The following is an 11012-nucleotide window of genomic DNA, read 5'->3' as shown; positions in this document are numbered from 1 at the left end:
GGATTAAAAAAACCAACCCTTCAAGCACTGCTGAATTCTGACTCCGGATGTGCTTAATAAACACACTAATTTAATTGCAAATAGTCTGTCTTAACTGAATTATGGATAATGATGTGTCGTCCTAATTCTATTCAAACAAAAGGCCCATTTTAAAATGCCTATGCCGTTTCTAAGTTTAAGGACATGTTATACTAAAGATGACAGGAATTTAAGTGGTCTTAAATTTCTGAAACCTTTAAAAAAGTTATATGCAAACACAAAGCATGCTGTTGCAGAAAAAAAAAACACCCCATTGTATTAGAGGGTCAGAGGCAATGTAATAAACATTTTTAATTTAGATCATCACTAGTGTACCTGGTACATACTGTATGTGACGCTATCACATTTCTCTCTAAGAGTCTGTTTATTGGGGAGGGGGAATCCACAAGTAGGGGTGGGTGTTGTTGTTTTTAAATAAAAAGAACATAACCCAAACATTTGTAATTTTAGAACAAGCCTTCTCAAAATGTATGTCATCATCCCTGCTTGAGAGGTGTCTGAAAGGCAAGCCTTTTGAGTTACAGACTGGATGGGGCTGATTTAAAACAAGAACAAAAATTATACCTATGTTGTAGGGTAGCTGGCAACTGGTAACTTAGGGAGGAGCTAGAGTTGATCTACTGGAGCTGGCTGGAGATAAGGGAGCCTGAGCAGTCTCCCACCCTCTTGTAAGTAAGGACTGTAGCTCTAGTGAAGAAACGGCACCACCAAAAAGCTGGGACAGGATGCAATTGCTAACTTTGAGCAGGACAGAATCAATCAACTTTCGCTCCGTATTATTGTGGCCATTTTGCTTGGCCTTCGGAAGGCAAGTTAGGCAAGAAGTGATTTACAGAAATATTGTGGAATTTTAATTTGTGCATCCAGCACAAGCTCACTCCATCAGTAAAAGCCTTGATGTCATAGCTATTTGTATGAATATAGGAATGCTCAAGCTTGTTAGTGGTTCCTGGTTATTTAAATCCAAGCATCTATTTGAAATTGAATATAGCTTATCTTTATTCTCTTATAATCATCATAAAGGTCTGACATAATTGTGCTTATGAAGAAGAGGGAATGTTGAGATATTCACCGCAAGAATAGTTTCTCTTTCGTAATCTCTAGGCTGATTACTATAAATTCACTGAGGATAATCATCCTTGTTATCTTACTGTGGGTCACTTTCTGAAAATTAAGGTGTATTGCTGAAGGTTTGGATTATTACCATTCTATACATCCATTTAGAGGTCTTGGCATGTGGGAGCTATCACTCTTCTAGGACCACAAGCCAACATTTTAAAATATGTTTAATTCTCTTGATAACAATAGGCTTAGCCTATTGTAGGCAACTCTGTATTGGGAAAATTTTAATGCCTAATGTTTTATAATTTTTTATGTGCTGTAAGCTGCCCAGGGTGGCTGGGGAAACCTAGCCAGATGGGCGGGGTATATATAATAAAATTATTATTATTATTACTATTGTTACTAAATGGATTGTCACCTATAACTCCCAAATTCTTTAGAACAAATAGAATCCTGCTTAGAGCAAATGCAGAGGAAGCATTCATTACATCTCAAGAAGCAAATAAAACATCATATTTCTTGCAATTAATATCCCTACTTCATACGACGCATATGAAGCTCTGCTATGAAAATAAAGAGACAAGAAGAGTCAGTGTCATGACCTATTGCATTGTTAACCCAGGGGTGGGGGTGGGGAGGAATAAATGTTTTATCAGTCCATAAATTCGACTCAATCGTTTCATATAGAAAGTAGTATTCTGTTGAAGAAGCCAATCTTCCTTATTGGTATGGCTTCAGAAGTTTAGATCATCCATTGAATAAGAGATAGTAGAGGTGCGAGAACACTGAAAAGTATCAGGCTGAAGATCGGTTGTTTGCCAGAAGCGTCCTGCAAAAGAACACACATATATAATAACTCTAGAATCAGTTTCTAGTATTGTGAGGCAGTGAAAAAATTCCCTTTCTGCATAGTTGTAGAAACCTCTTTCAGCCCTCATATTTACCCCATACAAAAAAGCCCCACAACAGCAGTTCTATACATGATTTCTCTCAATTAGGTTCAGTGAGGCTTACTCTTAAGTCAGTAGGCCTAAGAATGCAACCTTATCCTTTCCTCATAGGAAAGTGCTTTAATTGCTCGGTCATTTGGGCAGTAGTCGTTTTCTGCACCTTTTTCTAGCTCTGCAATATCCTAGCACACAGTATTCCTAATGCGCACACGCAAGAGACTTCTATAATGGCATTATGGCACTCATCATTTTTTATTTTCAATCCCTTCCACTAGTAATTTGCATCATAAAATATGCATGTTTCATGGCTGGCACACAATGAATTGATGTTTAAAGTAAACTAGCTTTGCTGGGGAGTCACAGATCCTTTCAGTGCCTATTGGCCACAATGTGAATCCCTTGGCCCTTTCTTCCACTGAATTTTGGTGGGCATTTATTTTGTTGCCCATTCCCCAGTTTGGAGAGCACCATTTGGAAGGTATCGCAATCTGCTTGGATTCCCACCATCGCAAATAATTTGGTGGCATCCACAAACCCGACCACCTGACTGCACATCATTTATGAATAAGGCCTTGTCTGCTCATGAGGCGGTAGAATGAACTGTACCGCTTCAGACTGCCAGTGGAAGCATCACAATCATTAAGTGTTCCACTTGAAAGTGGAAATTTCAAACAGAGAAAAGGCCAGGATAAAACCTTTCTCCCTCACATCCTAGGTTTTTGTTTTGCTTGCAGTGAACTTGTGGGAAACTTTGAAAAAATGGCACGCACCACCTTCAGAACGCAGTGGTACAGTCCATTCTGCCACTGCATTACGATGCCTGAGATTAAATAGCATCAGTCTCTGGACAGGTCCTGAGGGTACTTCACTATTTACCTTCCTGATAACCCATCCCTTTATCCTATGATTTAGGATCCTTTGGCTAAAGTCCAACTACAAAATGTTAACAGGACTGTAATTTTTACAAGTTACGATAAGAACCCTTTTCGAGCAAAAGATATGTGAAAACTTCCATTTAACTACAAAACGGTGTGTGTGACTAATTTTAACAGTAAAAGGAGCAGGCAGGAGAGGGACTTTGAATCCTCCTCCTCTCTTGCCTTTTCCTCTTCTTGTCAATTGCTGCAAGTAATTTTCTCCCTATGCAGCTCTGATACTAGAAGTGAATTGGAAGTGGAGAAAATACCTGGAGTGTGGAAGAAAGGGAGGGTCTACTCCCCTCTCCTGCACCCTCCCTTTGAAAAACCCAATCCACATTTCTACTGTACACATACATTGGATATACAAGAGGGAGAAAAAGGTGTCTGCTCCCTTAGACTCTAGTGCATCACTTCAAAGCATTGTTAGAAGAGGAAGAGGAAGAAGAAGAAGAAGAAGAAGGCGCCCAGGTGTGGCAGTCAACCAAAAGTTGCACAAAAAGATCAATTTCTAGTCTATGCCACCGATTCAATACCATCCAATATTGTTCACAGTATAATTTTGAACATGGCCATTGTCATTTAACAGAAATAAGGAAGGGTGTGTGTGTAAATGTTCTGAAAACAGTGTACTTACAGAGTGAGGAGCCTGATTGCTTTGAAAACCCTGCAGAAGGGGGGAAATGAGTGCAAATTATTTCAGCAACTCAGCCTCGGCTCATTCATAGTAAGTCCTCATATGGCCTCAAGGTGCAGAGGCCTTTTTGTGCGTAGCCTAGGAGCCTCTGGCTCATGATGGGACCTCCAGAGCCCAGAATTCCCCCTTTTCTTATTGAAACACAGTTCCCTCCAGATTTCTAAGATGTGGCACAGATTTTTGCCAAGGAGGAGTTTGGCAGCATTCCTACACAGAACCAAGGCACTTTCTTCTGTAAGGGCATAGAAAACTGGAACCATGCAGATTGTTCAACAAAATTTACTCTTTAAGAATACACACGATCACAGACTTGTGGCACATTCCTGTACTTGTTTATTTGTGAAGAAGTCTGGCAGAATTAAAGGCCAACAACTCCCATGAAAGTGTACTTTAGGCAGCAATTCTAAGCACACTTACTAGGAAGTAAATCCCACTGAATTCAGTCAAGCTTACTTTTGAGTAGAGATATATCGGATTAGGCTATTAGTGTTAACTTGTGAAAATATCACAGCACATGATAAAGCAAGTTCTCCTTCATGGAAAGCACATGTTGCGGTGGGGGCAACCATGACATCCCCTGTTGCTGGGCGGGTTAGTATGGATGGCCATGAATTTGATTGGGCACCTCCAATTGTTGCTGGGGAGAATTTAATGTTGCAGAATTGTTTGATTGATGGGGTGCTATTTATTCCCTGTGCGCAGCGTTGAGCTTCCTCTTTTCACTGCGCACATCGGATTACCTGCCCACCCTCCCTATATTTAGGGTTTGTTCGTGCTGACCTTGCTATGCCTGTCATGGGGTCATCTGCTTTTGGAGCAGGGGCCTGGTAGGAATTTTTACCATTTGGCTGATTGGCTGGTGCCATTTGGTTTTTCGCCTACTGCGTAGCAAATCGTCACAACTTGTAAGGTTGCGGTTAGGCATTGGTTAATTTTGGTTGGTGGAGGGGATGTGGTTGGCTGTGCCTGCCCCTCCAATGCTGCTGCTGCAAGGATATTTCAGTGAAGGAATCCAGGGGCTCGCCATGCTCTTGTCTGAACCCCTGGCAAGGGGCTAGGGCCACGCAAGAGCCCCTGGGAGCACTTGGGGAGAGGTGAGAGCCTGGCGCCCAGCTCTATTTGCTCCCCCAAAATCTTTACCCTTACTGACTTCCACAGGCTTGCAGTTGTCAGTTCTGTTCCTACCTCTATGTGGGAACAGACAGTCACTAACCAATGCCTAAGCAACCACTCCCATACTGTAATTCAATAAAGTTGTGGCCAAAATTATGCCAAAAACCAAAACAAAAATGTTGTGTGAACTGTGTCTTTATTTGGGGGTGTCCTGGGGGGCCTTGACATGCAATAAACCAGTTTTAATACTGGGTCGAGTGCTTCATGATTGATGACAGTCCCGGACTATTTAGGAGCTTTGCCAATACTTTCAAAGTCATATATATACTTTTAGAAATGCTTTCCAAGCCAAGAAGAAGATTAAAAGCTAATGCAGAAAGGCTGCTTACCTTGTTGGAACCATATGGCCTACTTCCGTATGGTGAACCCTGTAAAAATGAGAAACCCATTAAATCTAGAAAACGTGTGCTACTATCCGGCTGAGGTGGAGGAATCACCTACTCAGTTATGATCCTCCTTGTGAACATTGGCCACTGATTCCAACCAAAGTTACAGCACAATCCTAGAAATGTAAACTCAGAAGAAAGCTCCATTGGGTTCAATGAAGTTTACTCCCAGGTAAGCAGATACAGGATTGTCCCTCGCTTCTCAGCACCAGTGTGTAAATACTCTTTGGTTTTAAAAGTATTTAGTCACATATTTTGAAAGAGCGAGGGAAAGCCTACTTCATAAGGATATTCAATAAACACACAAGACGTAACCGGCTGTACTTTTGAATAAATAAGATATATTATTCATTGTATCAAATTGTAGATTTCAATGGAAGTTTCATAAAGTTCAACAAGAAAAGCAGAAGACCCAGCAGATCAGTTCATTCTCTAGTCAGTTCATGCATAAGGTCCATACATGTAAAAGTATCTATTCCACCTGTCTGTTCAACGAGTCCAATAATTCACATGAATGGTTGTTACAATTCCACAGAATTCTTTCACAGAGTCTAAGACAAGGATTTCCGGAATATTAGCCTTGTTTTGCCATCCTGGGCTTCATCAGTAGAACAGGCTCATATGTAATATTACAGGATAGTGGATCTTATAGCATAGTAGTGGTGAATTACTGGACTGAGGGTGAGAAAAAGAAAAATCTCCAAAACTTCCTCAGAAAAAATGTCTTCTGATAAATTTTGTCTCAGCTCTGAAAAGCATAAAGCTCATTGCCATATCATGTTGAGAGGACAAAGCAATTTAGCATGGCACCATGCTGATTTACTGAGAAGTTAGTTCTACAGAGTTTATTGGTATTTATAAATAACAAATACATTTGTTAAACAGTCCTTACATATCCACCATATTGGCTGCCTAGCCGTCCGCCACCATATTGGCTACTTCCATAGGGGTAACCCTAGAATCAAAGCAGAAATGAGAATATATATTAAAAATGTAAACACCAATATTTTATTTGTTAATGCTATAGAAAAAAATTCTGCCTTGTCCACCACCACGCTGGCTACTTTGGTTTCCACCATTTTGGTACAATCCTGTAAAGGAAAGCTCTGATTTTATCCTCCACTCATGTAAAAAAGAAAAGGGGGGGGGGAAAGCTCCCTATATAGGCCAAACTAAATAAGATGTTGGAGTACTGTGACTGGAGCTCCTGTGATTTTTGCACTGGGCAAGAGGGTATAATCCATTGCCTCTGTAGAAGTTTTTCAGTGCAACCCCTCTCCCCCAATATTATTCAAAGTTGAAAGGGATACAGGCACAATATGGGTGCCTCTAGGTTTCAATCTCCACGACTACTAGCTGCACAAAATTGGCACACTGAAATTGGTTACCCCACAAAATAGCCCTGAACCAAATCAAGAGCTTCAAGGTTGCTTTTTGAAAAACAAAAATATGTCACGAGCTCCTAAATGTAAATTCTGTTGAAAATTGTTCCTTACTTGTCCGTATCGTCCACCACCATATTGATTGTTGCCGCCATATTGGCCATATTGGCCGTATTGGCCGCCTTGGCTGCCACCATACTGGCTACTTCCTGACTGAGAACCCTGTAAAAACAACAACACATAAGGCAGGTTTTTAATGCAATTAATGTGGTTGAAGTTTATTCCTTGTCCCTATATGGGGTCAGAAGGACAATTACAAATGTCATTTGTTCGTATCTTTTAAGGGTAATATAGATATGTTTAAAATATATGCCACAACAGACTAGCCTCAAACATTTAATAACTGAAACAGTACACACAAGAGATTAGGTGGGCAACCACAAAAGAATTAGCTGCACTCATGCTGCAGAAAATAGGAGTTTTGGAAAGTAGTTCATTCATAAATAGACAAACACACACAAACAAATGCATCCGTCTCATATAGCTTCTAAAACATAAAAATGAATACAGCAGGCAATGGGTACTTACAGTCATTCCACCTGGACAGTAACACCCAGGCTGAAAAGAAAACACAAAACACTTGTCAAATTTCTTTAGCAATCTTACTAGACTGCCATTTTTATGGAGGAATTTTGTGTGGATTAAGATTGATCAATGATTCTTTACACTTTAAAAACCACGAAACGCAACCCTGTATCGGGCAATTTTAAAATGTTTAGTGTTTTACAATTTTTTATGTGTTGTAAGCTACCCTGAGTGACTGGGGAAACCCAGCAAGATGGGTGGGGGTATAAATAATAAATTTATTTATTTATTTTATTATTATTATTATTATTATTATTATTATTATTATTATTATTATTCTGGACCCTAAAACTTCAGCTCTTAGTTCTTCCAAGATGCATTTTTCGAAGATTGCTAAGGTTTCGGTTTTGATATTCTTTGTATTTCATTTCTGTTGCGTTGTCTACATTAGATAGCAAACCTTTTTTGCACAGGGTCTGTTTTCTTAAAAATTCAGGTACATTCATCTGGCTTGTACCTGAATGCATGCAATGAGCGCTCACACCCTTCTTTGTGGGCGCCCTTTGCGGGACCACACACGGCACCACGGCCCATTTGGGACCCACCAGCTGGTTGGGCTGGCCTGCCTCCCTGTGCTAGTCCTTGGAGGTTCCTGCCAAACCTCAGTTAGCCAATCAGCCCTGCAGGAAGGCGGGGCCAGCTGCTTAAATAGGAGGCGGAGCTGGCAGCAACCATGTGATTGGCTCTGGAATTTCACCCACCCACCCACCCACCCTTTGTTTAATGCTTTTTTGCAGGTTAACCATTTTCCTTCCTGTTCAGCGGGTGCTGTTGAAGAGCTGGGAAGGAATTTCCTTGCATTGGCAGGTTTGGCCTTCCCTGTAGAAATTTGTCACAACTTTGGCGGTTTTAGGCCTTGGGAGGAATCCTTTAATCCGTCTTTCCTAAATGGGGGGGGCGTGAAGTGGTGACTCCCCCCCCCGATGGCGATTCCAGGGTTCCCTCTTGTTATGTACTGAGGCCAGCATACCTTGAGGACTATGAATGCAACCTCCCGGGCAGGACTGGAACTTAGAGGGGAGGGGCGTTATGTACTGAGTTGAATAGGATCCAAAATGCAGCAGTCTGATTGGTCCTAGAATAATAGGATTCAGAATGCAGCAGTCTGATTGGTCCTAGAACAATAGGATCCAGAATGCAGCAGTCTGATTGGTCCTAGAACAATAGGATCCAGAATGCAGCAGTCTGATTGGTCCACAGGAGCCACCCAATCCAGCTCCAGGTGGAAGTGAATCCGCAGTCTGATTGGTCCACAGGAGCCACCCAATCCAGCTCCAGGTGGAAGTGAATCCACAACCTGATTGGCCTACAGGAGAATCCCGGAATTAGCCAATCACGTGGGGCCCATTTTGTAAATAATGTATATAAAGCAGACATTCTGGGGGAACTTCCATTCCTCCTCACCGCTATGAGCTGAATAAAGAGCATGAAATCCACTCTCGACTCCAAGTATATTTCATCTCTTAAAGGTGTTTGTATATGGGAGTCTCTGACCATACACTGAAAGGTTGTCAGTGAACTCTCCTGCGTTGCAGGGATATGGGGTGGGCTGCCAGTATACACAAATGTCTTGCTGTGCACCCTCCCATATCCCATTTACCCTGAAAAGCCCCAGTTCCCCTGGCGGGGGGCTGGGAGGGATACACGCCCAATGCCTAAGCCAAGGTCTTCCTACATCTGAAAGGTTTAATAAAATTGTGGCCAATTTTTAATCCCATAACACGTTGTCATGAGTCATTATTCTTTCTGGTGGTCTCTCGGGGCTGGGGGGGGGTGTCCGCTTGGGCACGCGATTAACAAGCATGGTAACGAGAAAATGCTTACCTGTCCACCAGGTTGCCTGCCTCCGGCGTATGATGAGCTCTATATTTGCAAAAACAAACCAACAGGCTTTCATGTTCTAAACTTGTCTATCTATCACTACACAAGAGTCTACCAATAGCATCTAGTAATTACAGTATCAATTGTGTGAGGGAAAAATGCTTACCGGACTACCCTGCTGGCTTCCTGAAGGTGATGCTGAACCCTGTAATTATACAGTGAAAACACAGGTCATATATATATAGCAATGGCTTTCTGATTTTTATACAGTATGCGGAATATGATAATAAATCTTTATGATAAAATAAAGTGGCCATTACACAGTCAACACAGACTGGAAAAAGCCTTGATTGCGGAGGGTTAGGCTAATAGGAACTGACTCTTAAGGCATTAAATGTGGAAAAGGTTTGGTAAAGGAATCAGGGGAGAACGATGATGGTCTGTGGTCCAGCGGCCCATGATTAATCGGCTTCAAATCCTGATTAAGAAACAAAGTTAAATGGAAGCTGATTGACCTCATCCGTGGTTGACACTGTCTTTGGGATGGAGACACATGTTACAGCAACCTTGCTAAAGTTAAGCTGATCTGAGCCTAGTCAGTGTCTCCATAGACCACCTGGGAGCCCTTTATATGTCTGATGCCTTGAATTTCACCATGGAAAAAAGTCAATGTATTTATGTAATAAATAAAATAAAGGGGATGAGAGATGCAGATGAGAGCCACAATATTTACCCGCAGAGCAGGCAAATTGCACATCTGCTCTAAAATATTGCAGCAAATTCACAAAATATCTAAGCAAATTTATAAAATATTAAAGCAAATTTATGAAATATTAACATTTTGACAATTAACATTACCTGTCCAGACTGGCTTCCTCCTGAGGATCCCTAAAAGCAATACACAAGCAATCAATTTCTGTGCTAATATGGCAAGATGCCTACTTCTCTTGTGTGGTTTCTGCATGTTAATTTCTTACCTGTCCAACAGACTGACTGCCTCCTGAAGAAGTCGAGTTCTGTAAAAGAGTAGGAAGTGTTTGTTTCTGTTCCTTTTAAAAAGCAACAACCAAGCAATCTTTGGGTGGTTTAGATTTCTTTTGGAAATAAGAGAACGTCTATACCTCAATCCAGCTAGGTGCCAAATTCTTACCTTTCCACCAGGCTGACTGCCTCCTGAGGAAGAGTTGTTCTGCAAAAAATTAGGAATTGATTGTTTCTGCTCCTGATACTTTGCGGTATGCTTCTTTGGAAACAGGTAAACGTCTATATTCTGACCCTGCTGCAAGTGTCTCTAATGCTGGATGAGAGCAGCACCAATTTGCTTTGCATCCAGAGTTCCTTTCCTATGGCTCATGAGAAAGAGACTAGATCTACTGCCGCCTGCAGTCCTTCTGAACAGGTGACTGCTCTGATTGCTGATTTTTGACAGCAGTACGCATGTGCATCTAGTGTGTGATAGGGTATCTTTAAAGCAGTGGCATAGCGTGGGGGGTGCAGGGGGGCTGGCCGCACCGGGCGCAACATCTGGGGGTTAGGGTTAGGGGGCGCAAATTCACGGGTTAGGGGGTCAAATCCACGGGTTAGGGGGCACAAATTACTTGCCTTGCCCCGGGTGCTGACAACCCACGCTACGCCACTGCTTTAAAGATATAAATAAGGTTGCTATATGGCCTGCTTGTCCATGTTTTGGCCAGATTCTGAGCATGCCATCCAGCGTGGGCCGTTTGGGCCACATTTCCAGCTTCCATTTAAAAAATAGTAAATTGCCAGCTTTTGTAGACCCAGAGATATGAGGCAAAACCGCAGGAAGATTCTGGCCAATTGTTTAGCGAGATGCCAAGTCTGTGTCTGCCTTCCATTGTCTTAGGAAGGAAGGCACAGCTATGATTGCCATACAGAGAAGCAGCGATAGCCATCTTTGTTTCCCTCTTTCATAAACT

General features: G+C 41.8%; 1 protein-coding gene across 1 annotated transcript in view; it reads right to left on the bottom strand.

Annotated features, from left to right (window-relative positions):
• Positions 1-1598: 1598 nt before the first annotated feature.
• LOC309372194 (uncharacterized protein) overlaps positions 1599-11012 on the bottom strand; it is a gene marked incomplete at its 5' end in the record, with an annotated part of 36627 nt that continues 27213 nt past the window's right edge. Inside the window, 11 exons of the mRNA XM_081915491.1 lie at positions 1599-1930; positions 3606-3635; positions 5168-5206; positions 6117-6179; positions 6721-6828; positions 7195-7224; positions 9076-9114; positions 9239-9277; positions 9931-9960; positions 10050-10088; positions 10223-10261. Of these exons, the coding sequence (XP_081771617.1) occupies positions 1844-1930; positions 3606-3635; positions 5168-5206; positions 6117-6179; positions 6721-6828; positions 7195-7224; positions 9076-9114; positions 9239-9277; positions 9931-9960; positions 10050-10088; positions 10223-10261 (543 nt within the window). The 3' untranslated portion in view covers positions 1599-1843. The remainder of the gene's footprint in view (positions 1931-3605; positions 3636-5167; positions 5207-6116; positions 6180-6720; positions 6829-7194; positions 7225-9075; positions 9115-9238; positions 9278-9930; positions 9961-10049; positions 10089-10222; positions 10262-11012) is intronic.

Source organism: Podarcis melisellensis (genome assembly GCF_964234715.1).
Source record: "Podarcis melisellensis genome assembly, chromosome: 6".
Classification (NCBI taxonomy): Eukaryota; Metazoa; Chordata; class Lepidosauria; order Squamata; family Lacertidae; genus Podarcis; species Podarcis melisellensis.
This window is presented reverse-complemented; position numbering and strand designations above follow the sequence as displayed.